The sequence below is a fragment of the Musca domestica genome, unplaced genomic scaffold (assembly GCF_030504385.1).
Source record: "Musca domestica strain aabys unplaced genomic scaffold, Musca_domestica.polishedcontigs.V.1.1 80, whole genome shotgun sequence".
In the NCBI taxonomy this organism is placed as follows: Eukaryota; Metazoa; Arthropoda; class Insecta; order Diptera; family Muscidae; genus Musca; species Musca domestica.
Genome location: NW_026712410.1, coordinates 2,981,590 through 2,996,701, shown reverse-complemented (window position 1 = coordinate 2,996,701; position 15,112 = coordinate 2,981,590). Strand labels below are relative to the sequence as shown.

At 38.9% G+C, this 15,112-nt stretch overlaps 1 protein-coding gene across 1 annotated transcript in view; it reads left to right on the top strand.

Moving 5' to 3' along the window:
- Positions 1-2,531: 2,531 nt before the first annotated feature.
- LOC101889842 (protein fuzzy homolog) overlaps positions 2,532-15,112 on the top strand; it is a 50,544-nt gene continuing 37,963 nt past the window's right edge. Inside the window, exons 1-3 of the mRNA XM_059131201.1 lie at positions 2,532-2,622; positions 2,678-2,791; positions 2,856-3,422. Of these exons, the coding sequence (XP_058987184.1) occupies positions 2,714-2,791; positions 2,856-3,422 (645 nt within the window). The 5' untranslated portion in view covers positions 2,532-2,622; positions 2,678-2,713. The remainder of the gene's footprint in view (positions 2,623-2,677; positions 2,792-2,855; positions 3,423-15,112) is intronic.

Below are 15,112 nucleotides of genomic sequence, written 5' to 3'. Positions count from 1 at the left end.
TCTTAGGCTGTAGTATCCATTTCGAACTTCGAATTCCAAATTTGAAACAAATCCGGTAATAATGTCGCTAAAATCATCAAAATACCGAATATCGGGATGTACCGTTATATGGGGGCTATGAGAAAACCTACATGGCCCATTTACTAACTTAACCTGCCTACTGGAAAAATAAACATGTGTGCAAAATTTTAGCCTTCTATCTCAATTCGTTCGAAAGATAGCGTGATTACAACAGACAGACAGAACGACATGGCTAAATCGACTTAAAATTTACGCTGATCAAGAATATATATACTTTGTTGGGTCTAACAAGGGAATGACAAAGTTAATATGCCCTCCATAGTATGGTGGAGGGTATAAAAAGGAGAAATACAAATGAAAGATTAGATTATATGTTAAAAAAAAACTTAAAATATAACACCGAACTCATAATTAGGAATTGATATGCTAAAACATTTATTTGTTAGTTTAAGTATATGTTAGTAGTTAGTGATTAGTATATAAGATTTTATTTGTGATTGTAAAAGTTTTTAACGCTAGATAGAATGCGACAAGTGTAGAGTTACCCCAGAAAATCCTATTAGAAATTAGTTTATTGTGGGACCAAATGTTAATGTTCCCTAGAACCACATAAGAGAGCTCATTTAAGTGAGGAGATAATTAGAAAAGCGGCCCGAGTTCACCAGAATCCAATAGGATAAGGTGGTAGCGCGAGGTATTGACTTATCGATGTGTCAAGTGTTAGAAATTAAAGGGCTGCAAATGTGACAATTTTCTCTATTTGATCAAACGCATAACAGTACATGACATCCAACCAAATGCTCGATGTCTCGTCATGTCGGTCACACTCAAATCCATCGTCATAACATGTAATGACCAATAAAAGGAAATGTTGAATAGTGTGTCATACAAAAATGTTCTATCAAAAATCAACAACAAGTATGAAACAATTGCCAACGGAAAAGACACACACGTGATGAAGGCAAAGCGCAATCGCTACCTGCTTTTCCGATATGTTAAAAAATTAATTTTTTGTAATAAAGAATTTCTTGGCGAAAACTAATATATTAAAGGTACTTCTAGTTGGTCCACATATAATTTTCACATTTCGTGGTTATTGACGAAACAATCAAAAATGCTAATACTTATTAATAAACAATAATCCCCTGAAAATTTTTCCTATTTTGATTATAATGAAATTAATGTTGTAAATGTTTGCCTCCGATAGGGAGGTGTAAATGAGAATGAGTGCTACTGTAATTCACGTAACAACACTCTATACTTCCATTGTTCAATTCTGTGCATATTCTGTTATTGAATGAGAGTCAAATCTCTGCCCACAAACTTTAATTTTAAAAGAACACTATATATAGATAGAAAATAGGCAAACAATATTTACCTCTATTTTATGACCAAAATTTTATGATAATCACCAATAAATTGTTTTGATCAGTATATATTTCATTTTTTCTATTCACTTGTTGATGTTTATGCACATTTTGTTATTGAAATCCAATTCATGCTTACGCGGAGTTTGTTACTTCAAAATTACAGCACACACAAAAACACACCCTTACCGTTGAAAGTAACACAAACACACTCTCTCAATTTAAGCACACGTACACAAATGACACACAATTTGACGATGACACGGTTCGATGTCATCGTTCACACCCTGCATTTATGGAGAACACCATGCAAATATTCGAGTCAACCATGCCACGATCGAACCTTGGTTGTCATTGCTTATCAAATACATAGCGCATGATTGAGTAGACAAAGTTAGTGTGTCGAAAAAAGCATAATTCATACAATTCGTCTTGAGCAGGCCTTTAGTAAGCAACAGAGCCTCCAACAAATCATACTGCATTTTATTTCTAAGTTTGGTTTTCACTGAGTCCGTAACTGAAAAATTCGTTCTACACATGCATTGCTAGTTGGTACCTTCTATGTAAAACAATCATGCAATTTTTAGCACTTTCAATACAATATCAATGTAACTGTTCTACAAATATACATTTTTTGACATCTCTGCAACCGAGACTGTTTTTCCAAAGTGTATGTGTCATGGTAGAAAAATACAGGTAGATGCATCAACGTTTGGGAACATTGATATGTCAAAAAACTTTAAATGTGTTTTCAAATATAAGTAGATTCTTAAATGTTTTCTTATACCACGTTATTCGGAGGTCATTATAATTAGCGTTTTTCAACAATTTTTACAAATTTAAAAAATTTTTTATTCAACATTTTCAATTCCAAAATTGTTTTGACAGTTCATTGTCCCAGTAGCTGTGTCGATGCGTCAAACACAGGCAAACACAGATTATGGTAAGAGATAACTAGATATAAATGTGTAACATAAATGTAATTATCAAAATAAGTAAGGTAGTTAGAATTTTTATTGAAAAAAACCTCACAAATTCCGCAATTTTGTAAAAAGATCCCGACTAAATCCTTAAGTCCCAACTTGAATTTTTCGTCCCCCAATTTAAAAAAATATCCCCTTTATGGGGAAAATTCCTCAATACTGGCAACACTGTTCGGATGTACAAATCAATTTTAGGTAACACTTTTAGGTGGGCCTTATCCATGGCCATATCATATGCAACTCTACGCTAAGTAATTTTGTTGACAATTTCTAAACTATCAACAATATAAACGTATAATCTTTTAGAGTCAATTAACTTTAGGTTGGGAAGTTTTTAATGAAATGTCCATTTACGTCATCTGCTTAACGACCAATGGGGGGTTGCCAATTCTTACTCGTAAAAAAGGAGATTGTGAAAATGTAAAGTAAACAAGTTTTTGTATGTTGTTCACCTTAAAAAATGATTTATTTATTAAACTTTCAGCTACCATTCTCTACTATGGCTTCTTTAAATGGATTTCATATGTTCTTTAAATCATTAGGCATTCGATTAAACAGGACGTACGCCGAGAACTGGAAATATATTTGGAAAGATTTTGACAACTCTATTACAATAATAATTTGCTCAGTAGGTATTGAGGACTACGTTCTTGATCTATTACCGGAAATGGTATATGGAGCGTTTAGTTTATTTATAAGCCGGGATGAAATGACACATCCTACATTTGCAGAGCGCTTAAAAAAAGAATCCAAGCACTATCTTCCGATATTAGATGCTATTTTAGAGGCCGGTATAAGTCAATTCCTTGGGTTCTCCAGTTGTCTTCTTTCCACTGACAATACACATATAGTGCAGCGTTTAAACAACGACTTCAGCTCTCAATGTGGTTCTTTATTCTGTTGTTTGCTTGTGGGACAACGAATAGCTGCAGGTACAGAGGGTTGGTGGGATTTAAATATCGTGGATAGGCAATTGTTGCTGCTACTCTTGCAAACATCGTGTTCGCTGCAAAATGATATTGCAGTTTATTTGCCGAAGAAAAGTCCAAACGTAAGATATAACATTTTTACTTAAGTTAATCTGTCTGTTGAAAATGTTATCGGAAAGAATATTATAGATTAAGTTAATATACCAATCAGTTAGCTTTCCCTAAGTCATATTGTTCAGCTATAACCAACCAAATTGGAGATGTGTATTATGTTGATTTTGTGCGCTCTGCTCGGATAGGTATCAAAAAAAGATATTTGGAGACATGGATTGACCTGAAATGTTAAATTAATTCTTTTGTGGAGAAATAACCGGTTAATCGTCTATTAGACCCGAATACAAGATATTCTAAGATATAAGTCATAGAAATCATGATATTAGGATTTTCTCCTCTGATTTGTGGCTAAATTAAAAGCTTTTAATATTATCCGGCTTTCGGTCACGATTCGGATTCTCTCCTCTGCAGTATGTCCAACTACGCCACGGCGGCCGGTTCTATGTACCGGATTGACTCGGAGGCACATTTCTCCGACCAGGGGCCGCCAACCCAGCAAATACATGTTCGTGTTCGTCCATTTTTCTGATGTGGGAGCAACATTACCCGAATGTTTGCTCTGTATTCTCTTGGTCCGAGCCGGGATCGAGACCACCCCGGACCATGGTTCTGCTCCGTTTGTCGTAATCGCATCCACCACAGATCGGTTTCGGTGAGATGCAACGGATGCATGGAGTGGGTGCATTTCCGGAATTGTTCCGGCCTAAACCGGATACAGGAGTATAGCGATAGGGACTACATTGCTTCCTGCTGCGTCAATGTTATATGCCTAATATCAGTTCACTACTGGTAGGCAATAACCGTCTGGTGCTAGGGGATTTCAATGCCCATCATGAGTTATGGCATTCCGTTCCCCCACGTTATATGCCTAATATCAGTTCACTACTGGTAGGCAATAACCGTCCGGTACTAAGGGATTTCAATGCCCATCATGAGTTATGGCATTCCGTCCTAGGTTATGACCAGAGAGGCATGGCGCTGGCTGAGCAAATTGATAGCTCCATGTTTTGCACAGTGAATGAGGACGCGTCCACCAGAATAAGGGGATACTACCACAGTTCTCCGGACATATCCATCGTGTCCCCAGGTCTGACGAATGACGTAACTTGGCAATCAGTTATTTCTCTAGGCTCAGACCACGTCCCCATTATTATCGCCATCAACAGACCACCCGACTTCTGTTGAATCTGAACGCCGCACTCTTCTTAACCACGGGAAAGCCAATTGGCAAGAATTCAGAGAGTATACCAATCGCCCTTCAGAGAACTGCCCAACCCATCTGATGGTCAGGTAGCAGATAGGTGTTTCCGGGACATCATCAAAGCTGCAGCCGCTCGCTATATACCTGCTGGTCGAATAACTGAAATAAGACCAAATTTCCCAGCAGAGGCAGCGGGATTAGCAAACGAGCGAGATGAGCTTCGCCGTACTAACCCTATTAACCCCAGAGTCAGGGAACTTACTCTGGAGGTAAACAGGTTAGTAGGTGAGCATAAGCGGAAAAAGTGGTTAGAACATCTGAAGCATTGCAACATCGGTACCGGAACGAGTAAATTGTGGGCAACGGTTAAGTCGCTCTCGAACCCTGGGAAAAAGGACGATCGGACATCTGTCTCATTCAACGGCGTAGAAGTGACAGATCCGAAGAGGTGCGCGTGTTATTTTAACCGGCAGTTTGTAGAGCACCCCGAGAGTGACAGGGCGAAGAGAAGGATCCTACGCCGTGTACTATCCCTTCCAGCCGAGGAGGTACCACCACAATTTACGTTGGCAGATGTTGCACAGGTCATCAGAAGCGCAAAGTCATCCAAAGCGCTTGGTCCTGACGGAATCTCAATGGTGATGTTGAAGCAACTGGATGAACCAGGAGTTGAGTATCTTACAAAGCTGTCGTTAGCCTAGTAGTTCCCGATGCCTGGAAAATGGGCAGGGTGGTCCCGCTACTGAAGCCAGGAAAGGATGCCAGCTAAAGTGATTCATACAGGCCGATATCGCTTTTGTCACCAGTAGCAAAGACGCTTGAGGCTTTACTCCTCCCCAGCATAAGAGAGTGTTTCCCAGTAGCCGATCATAAACACGGATTCCGAAAATTGCATAGCACAACAACAGCTTTACACGCCATTTCCACACATGTCAGCAGAGGTCTCAACCAGAACAGGCCGTGCGATAGAATAGTTATGGTGGCACTTGATTTATCAAAAGCCTTTGATACAGTCAATCATGCCACACTGTTCGAGAACATTGAGCGCACCACCCTCCGGCCAAGTTTGAAACGTTGGATAGTAAACTACATGTGTGGACGCCAGTCGTACGTGGAATTCAGAAACAAGAAGTCGAGTCACCGTAGTCATCCGTAGAGTTAAACAGGAAGTTCCCGAAGGTGGGGTGATATCTCCGGAACTGTTTAACCTTTACCTTTCTGACATTCCACGCCCTCCAGACGGCACAGAGACTATAACGTACGCAGATGATTGTACGCTCGTGGCGTCCGGAACCATTATTGATGACATTTGCGATCGGTTAAACGCTTACCTTGTTGGTCTTACCGCCTTTTTCACTGCGAGGAATATGAAGATATCCGCCACTAAGTCGACGGTCACACTTTTCACCACATGGACTGCGGAGATTGGGCTATCCTTGAATGTGCAGGTCGATGGTGCTATTATTCCGACCACCAACTACGCCAAGGTATTAGAGGTCACATTCGATAGCCTCTTTAAGTCGTCCGCGCATACCACAGCTATCTGCGACAAGATTAGAAGTAGGAACAAGGTCCTCAAGTCTCTGGCCGGCAGTACTTGGGGAGCTGATAAGGAAACCTTGTTGACCTTGTTGACTATGCGGCTCCGGTGTGGTCCGCCTACGTCATTGCTACGCAGTGGAAAAATGTTCAGTCCTGCCAGAATGCCGCCCTTAGAACCGCAACAGGGTGCCTTCTCATGACACCTGTCGATCACCTACATGAGGAGGCGAAGGTCTTACCGGTGCGACAGCATAACAAAATGCTGTCAATGCAATACCTGCTTGGGTGTTATAGACAAGGCCATCCAAATAACCATCTTGTGGATAGGCAAGAGAGCCTCTAGATCAGCAGGCCTATCAAGCGGGACTGAATAGTATTCACTCTAATGCGGTCTTAGAAGCCATTGAAGGATATAGAGTGAATACTGTGCTAGGAGACCATCCCCCTCCCGTCGCAGCTGAAGAACGAGAGCTGCCCCGACAAACCCGAGTAGTTTTGGCTCAATTACGATCCGGATGGTGCAGCCGCCTAAATTCCTACTGGGCCCGGATTAAAGGCGACGTGCAGAACATCTGTCCAGCATGTGGCACAGGCCCACATGACACGCTACACCTATTTCGCTGCCCAGCCAAGCCTACTCACCTAACTCCAGTCTCGTTATGGACACAACCCATACAAGTTGCATCCTTTTTGAGACTGACCTCGAGGCGGAACCTGAATGAACTGTGTCAGAAAATGGAAACCGAACGAACACAGATGTATGAGCTGCTACAACAACAACAACTCTTTCTCTAAGTTTAATAGTTTCTTAAATAACTACTGTATTTACATATAAAATTTTATTTATGAAAAATTTACATACATTATTCCAAAACCATGGTACAATGTAGATAAGGTAGAGAAATAGGCCTACCTGTGTGGATTATAATGTCAGAATTACTATGAACACATTAATTTTGAATAAATAATAATTGCAAAAATTGAATGGAAGGTCAAGATTTCTATTCAAAACCATGTTCAAAACGGTAAATTTTGTCCATACAATAAATAAGCATTTTGGATGGTAACATGCCCTATTATAAGTTGGACCGGAAAGTCTAAATTTTTTGTTTGCTTTTTCATTCCATGTTTTGTAAGCAACCCCATCAGACCAGGGAAAGTTACACGACACAACTTAACTTAAATTCTAACAAATATCACAAAAAATTGAATTTTTCTGTAGTAAAACCAATTGGCCAACAACATAAGGAGCTTACGTTTATATATTTTTACAGAATAATTAAAACATTTAAGAGGTTGTGGAAGTTCTTTGAATAATCGAACAGTTTGACTAGGAACGACCTTTCCAAAACGATAACTAACACGGCAACAAAATTTGCATATTTCTTGTAGATCTCCCAAAAATATACAAACTGACAACAGAAATTGGAACCTGCAGCTTAAACATAACAACACGAAATAGCTGGTGCCAACGCAAACTGGAAATGTAACGATTAACTCATGTAAACGAAATTTAAACAACATTTTTTTTATATAACGGGGCAACAAGTTATTTTATTAAAATGTATAATTTTAATTATAATTAACTTGCCCTTAGCCGGTTCTTCGGATTCACTTTCATGGGAAAATGTACCAATTTTTTTTTCAATTGAACATGTAGCCATTTTCGCGCTCTAGACAAAATGTGCCCCGCATATGGTCGCTCCAGTTTGTAGATTAGCATGACCGCTATATTGGAAGGTTGAGAGGTTAGACAGTCCATACAGATATGGTATCACAGTTTCGCGGATATGTGTCACTTAATTCCAACGAAGGATGATTCTTTCTTAACAAATTGGAAGTCTTCTTTTAGCTTCATATGCGGGGTTCCAAGAGATTTTCAAAAAACTTCATAATGCAATGAAGTTTTCTCTTGGGTAAAATATTGCATAATATGATCGTGAGGGAGATTTTAATCCTGACTACCTTTAGAGTTGATGGCCTACATTAGAGCCCTCTGGGAAAAAATCAATATTAGCATTTCAAATAGAAATTAACTGTCAATATACTTGAAATATATGGACAATCACTTTACTTGTTTTGTGTTTGATTCATTGTTGTCTTCATATATAAAAGATTAAAATCAATGGTCATCATCCACACCAATATGTCTGAAGAGCCGCTTAACAAACGGCGAAACGCGTTGATTTCACATCACTGCAAATTACAGATCATTAAACTCGTCTCGAAAGAGAAATAAACATATAAATCATAGCTGGCCCAGCGAGGGGGGCTATATCACAATGTAGACCGACCTGATACATCTTTATATATATATATATATATAAATCAATTGTTGTTCGTTGGTAATGGAATCAGTTGAGAACGGCTGAAACGATTTGCATATCTTTTTGTACAAACGTTCGTCATACCCAGAGTTATGTTTTTTTAAGAAAAAATATTGACCACGCCTAGTTTTACGCCCACTATTGCGATTTATCTACAATCTTTCTATTTGCCAAATAATGAAGACATTGCTTTTAAAATTATTACACGACATACTGTTGACTTTCCCTCCAATCCTAAGTATTTATTTGGGGGCTGAGGAACAGACCACGCCTATTTTTTAATCTATATATAAACCAATTTTTGTTCGTTGGTAATTGAATCAGTTGGGACCGGCTGGAACTATTTGGATATTTCTTTATAAATGTTCGTCCTACCTCGATTTAGGTTTTTTCCATTTATCTATAATCCTAATTTTTGCCAAAATCATGAAGATATCTGTTCCACAGTTGGTATACGACTTAATTGAAAAGGTATAGTAACACAACAGTTGAGAACGGCTGGGCCGATTTGACTCAAATTTGGTTTTGGTTATTTGTAATTACAGTGGAAACGTTGTCAAGAAAGAAAATGTTGAGTAAATCGCGAAACTGAAAAAATTTACTGTTTTATTATGTTATGGAATTTTGTGTAGAATTGTTTCAGAATGCCTTTTGGATTGAAAATTCTTATTGAAAAAACCGAAAAAATCGAGAAAGTTTGCATATTTTTTATACATGTTATTATATGGTTGCCATACCCAAATTTTAATTTTGATAAGATATGGAAATAATCCATCCAATGAGAACTCAAAATGTAAAATTCATTGGGAGTTCAATCAGTGAAATACCGAATATGAAGAGGCACAGTAATATGCGGACTATACAAAATAGTGGAGTGAATTGAAAATATAGTAAGAAAAGGATTCATATACTCGGAACCCTTAGAAGTAACCTTAAATCATAGCTAAGTTTATACGGGCACTGTGCGCTATCTTCAGTAATTACACTGCGCCGCAGACAATCTTGGGGTTAGGACATTTTTCGGTTTGTAAATAAAAATCCCAAAAGAGGGGTTCCCGGATTTTAGCTATTGCCAGGGTCTTGGTCACATTTTCCAATTGATTTTGCTCTATTTAGCATCTGGCTTCTGGTAGAAGACCTTTTCGCGGAAGTTTTTCAATGTCAATGTTTCGGAGTAGCGCTCATATAAAAATTCCTCCTGATTTTATCTATTTCGAGGGTTTTGATTATATTTTCGAATCGATTTGATTTTAAATTTGTGTTTAGGGTACTTTGTGGGTAGAGAACCATATTACATGGGCCTATTATAAACAGTTAATGTATTCTTTTTAATATATATGCTATATTATTTAGGTTTTTAACTCTCAAACTAAAACCTTTTACTTAAAAATAGGATAAGGTTTTTTGAAAGACGTATTTATTTCTTCGTTTATACTAAAAATTGTGCCATTTATGTGAGCCAGATTTGTGAATTATTATGCTTTAAAACTGTGCGTTAAAGACTAAAACTACGGGCCGGCAACGCGGACTGGGCCAACTAGTCTTTTATACAAATGACTCTTCATGTAACCCCTAGGACTATCAAATTTAAAACTCTATATTAACTTTTGCGGAGTATAGAGCAAACTATTTGTGGCCCTTTGTGTATGGTTAAGCTATATAAAATGGAACCTAAAAGCGTTTGACCCGAAAACTCCCTTTGGGGATTTTTATCTACCAACCGAACAATTTCCATAGTGTAATTTTCCGCAGTGTAATTACTGACGAAAGCGCAATAGTCCCCGTATAACGTTACATGTGTGTTAAGATTACTTTTAAAGGTTCGGAAGAATTTTCCGAGGATATGAATCCTTTTCTTACTAAATTTTAAATTCGCTCCACTATTGTGTATACTCCGCATATTACAGTGCCTCTTCATATTGGGCATTTCACTGATTGCAGTCCCAATGAATTTTGCATTTTAAGTTCTCATTGGATGGATTTTTTCCATATCTAATCAATTTCTTGGAGTTTTGGACCTCAGAATTAAATTATGTCCGTGAGCCTCTTCGTTCACCATCTGCAATTACGATAGAGGTCAACAAATTTAATATGCGTCTTTCAAACTTTGCACAGGTTTTTATATTATTGTTAGGATGATTGATGTTACAAAAGGTATATATTTATTCTCATTTAATCAAACCAAATGTGCCTCTTTATATTCATTATTTCATCGTATTTAATTAAATTTTCAAATTTCAGTTATCAGTACTACAAAGGTCTTAGCAATATTTTCCAAATCAAAAATAATTTAAGAATTCGTAACTTTTAGAAGATCATGTTTAATTAGCATTTAGTTTTTACCAGTCAATTAAACTATATCCGACTGTGTATGTGGCCGTTCGTTCGTTGAAATCGCAATAAAGGCGATTTATTTAGGTTAATCTTTAAACTACAATATTCCTAGGAAGTTAAATATATCCGTTTAGGTATAATAATACCACGAAAATTTCGTCCTTTGCCTGTTTTTGTTACAATTTCTACCGAATTATCTGTAACTTGACATTTAAGTTTTCGGTATTGAGAAATCAATACCGACAATAACTGGCTACTATTGGTTCCCCATTAGGCATAGCCTCAATTTAAAAGTATGTTGAGAATTTTAATGAAAAAGTATTTTTCAATCAAAATTGAAAATAGCAGCATTTGTATAGCAACCATATAACGGCATCTATAGCAAATATGCAAAAAATTTTTTTCAATAAAAATTTTCAATTTTTAAAGGGCATTTTGAAACTATTCACAACTCCATATCAAAATAGAAAAGTCAAAGTTTTCATTTCCGCTATTTTTAAAGAGACTTTTCTCAACATTTTCTTTCATGAAAATGTTTCCACTGTAATTACAAATAACCAAAAGAGTCCAATCGGCTTAGCCGTTCTCAACTTATGTGTTAGAAAAGTAGGCGTGGCCAGTTCCTCTGGCCCCTAACAAATACCTAGGGTTGGAGGGAGAGCAAAGATTACGCCAAATACTAACTGTGGAACAGATATCTTCATGATTTTGGAAAATATAAGAATTTTAGGTAAATCCGAAAATCAGGCGTAAAATTGGACGTGGTCACTTTTTCTTTCAATAAAAACCTAAAGAATATTTAGAAAAAAAAATATCCTTATTTTTCTGCATTGAGATCAGCATATCCCGGAATGATTGCTCCGGATTTTATTGGTCCGTGCCGGTATTGACGAAAACCCCGGACCTTGGTTTTGCTCGGTTTGTCAGAACGTCATCCACCACAGATCTGTTTTGGTGCGATGTAATGGATGTAGAGAATGAGTGCACTTTAAGGACTGTTCCGGACTAAGGCGTTTGCGAGACTACAGCGAAAGGGATTATGTTGCGACTTGCTGGTCAGAGCTCAGAGAATTCACCAACCGCCGCTTCAGGGAACTGTCCAACCCTTCTGACGGGTAGCAGAAAGGATTTTCCGAAACATCAGCAAAGCTGCAGCCGCTCGGTATATACATGCTGGTCGAATACCCGAGATAAGACCAAACTTCCCAGCAGAGGCAGCGGGATTAGTAAACGAGCGTGATGATCTCCGTCGTACCTACCCTACTGATCCTAGAATCCGCGATTTGACAGTGGAAGTCAATCGGATGGTACAGGAGCATAAGAGGAAAAAGTGGCTAGAACATCTGAAGTGTTGCAACATTGAAACCGATATGAGTAAGTTGTGGATAACGGTTAAGTCGCTCTCGAACCCTGGAAAAAAGGATGATAGGACCTCAGTCACTTTTAATGACGTAACGGTGACTAATCCGAAGAGTTGCGCGGAGTATTTTAACCGACAATTCGTCGAGCACCCCGAGAGCCACAGGGCGAAGCGAAATGTACTACGTCGTATCAGATCTCTTCCCGCCGCGGAGGAACCACCACAGTTTACGATGGGTGATGTTACAAATGTCATCCGTAACGCTAAGTCATCCAAAGCGTTGGGCCCGGACGGAATCTCAATGGTAATGTTGAAGCAGCTGGATACGCCGGGAGTCGAGTACTTAACGAAAGTTCTCATTTTGTCGCTAGGGCCGTGTGACAGAACAGTGTTGGTAGCCCTTGACCTATCAAAGGCATTTGACACGGTCAATCATGCCATACTGTTTGAGGACGTGCAGAGAACTACCCTCCGGTCAAGTTTGAAACGTTGGATAATCAACTATATGTGTTGATAATCAACAGGGAGTTCCTCAAGGTGGGATGATATCTGCGGAACTGTTTAACCTCTACCTTTCCGGAATTCCTCGCTCTCCAGACGGCATTGAGATCGTAACGTATGCGGATTGATCATGGCGTCGGGCCCAGTGGTCGATGACATATGTGAAAGGCTGAACCCCTATCTCGCGGAGCTTGCCGCATACTTCCACGCGAGGAATATGAAAATATCCGCCACGAAATCAACGGCAATACTCTTTACCACATGGTCTGCGGAGATGAGAACACAGCTGAATGTGCAGGTCGAGGGGAATCTAATACTGACCACGAACTACCCCAAGATTCTTGGGGTCACGTTCGACAGCATATTCAAGTCGTCCGCGCAAGCCACAGCTATCTGCGACAAGATGGAAAGTAGGAACAAGGTCCTCAAGGCGCTAGCCGGCTGCAATTGGGGTGCGGACAAAGAAGCCTTGTTGCCCTCTTATAACGCGATAGGTCGGTCTGTGGTCAGCTATGCGGCTCCAGTGTGGTCTGCGAATACTAGTGCTACGCAGTGGAAGCATATCCAGATCTGCCAGAACGCGGCCCTGAGAACTGCGACAGGGTGCCTTCTCATGTCACCAGTGGACCATCTACACGAGAAGGCGAAAGTCCTTTCCTTACGTCAGCATAATCATACGCTTTCGTTGCAGTATCTGCTTGGGTGTTACCATGGTGGATAAATCTCCACCACCCAGGCGTGTCAGGAAGGACATACATGATCTAGAGAGGGAGGTCCAGCGCTACAAGAGAGAACCTCTAGATCAGGAAGCCTATCAGGCAGGTCTGAGTGGCATTCATACCGATGCAGTCGCAGATGCTATTATCCATTGCAGCTGATGAACGTCAGCTGCCTAGACAAACAAGGGTAGGATGGTGTAGTCGTCTGAAGATGTGCGTGACTCCTGCCCGGGGTGTGATACATGCCCGCTCAATACGCTGCACCTCTTTAATTGCACAGCCAAACCTACCCAACTCACTCCAGAAGATCTCTGGCTAAAGCCAATTAAAGTAGCCGAATTTCTAAACCTGGAGCTGGAACCAGATTAGCAGAACGCAAACACATGCATGCACTACTGCTACAACAACAACCAACGAACAACAATAGGCGTGGTCAGTTCCTTAGCGGCCAAAAAATACCTAGGATTGGATGCAAGCTCAACAGTATCTCGTGTAATAATTTTCAAGCCGATATCTTCATTACGTGGCAAATATTAGGATTTTCGATAAATCGAAATAGTGGGCGTAAAAGTAGGTGTGGTCAATATTTTTATACCCTCCACCATACTATGGAGGGTATACTAACTTTGTCATTCCGTTTGTAACTACTCCAAATACTTATGTCAGACCCAACAAAGTATACATATTTTTGATCAGCGTAAAATTCTAAATCGATTTAGCGATGTCCATCTGTCTGTCTGTTGTAATCACGCTATCTTTCGAACGAATTGAGATATTGTATTTAATGGATTACTTAAGCAAATAGTGTTAAATAAACTGTTATAAATAACACAAAGTGACCTCATAGGGTTGTTAAGCTCATAGTTAGTTCTCGCAAACGATAATTTTAAGGGTTCGAAATTACGAGTCCTGCGAGAAGGAACATTATGGTATATTTCACCTATAAGAAATGCAGAATCAATGAGACCGCGTACTAATTTAATGATAAATAGTGCTCTTAACATAAAACGCATTCTTTCAAGTGATGGAAGGTCAATTAACAGTAACCGACTCTCATAAGGAGGAAGAGGTTCGGAAACGTTACAGTTTAAACCACGTAAAGCGAAAATTAAAAACTGAATTTGTACTGATTCAATTTTATCAGAGTAAAATTTATAAAATGGACTTCACAATATACAGCCATATTCTAATACTGGACGCACTAAGCTAACAAATAATCTTTTAGTTACGTAAGGATCATCAAACTCTTTAGACCAGCGCTTGATGAATCCTAGTAAAGATTTCGCTTTATTAACGCAAGAATCAATATGGAAATGAAACCGAAGCTTAGGATCTAATATTACGCCCAAATCAACGAACGAATCAACATTATCCAATTTGTGGGAGCCAATAAAGTAATTAGATAATAAAGGTCGGGATCGAAAGAAAGACAACTTTTTGCATTTTTTTAGATTAAGGGTCATACCATTTGTACTACACCAGTTTACGAGTGAGTATAAATCATATTGTAAAGAGATTTGATCACTAAGTGAATTTGTGTGAAGAAAAAGCTTCACATCATCAACGTACATTAAAATTTTGGAAAAACGAACTACGTTTGGAAGGTCATTTAGGTAAAGAACAAACAGTAATGGGCCCAAGTGACTTCCCTGGGGTACACCTGATGAAACAATGATATTCTTCGAAGATACATCATTAAAAATAACTCTTTGTG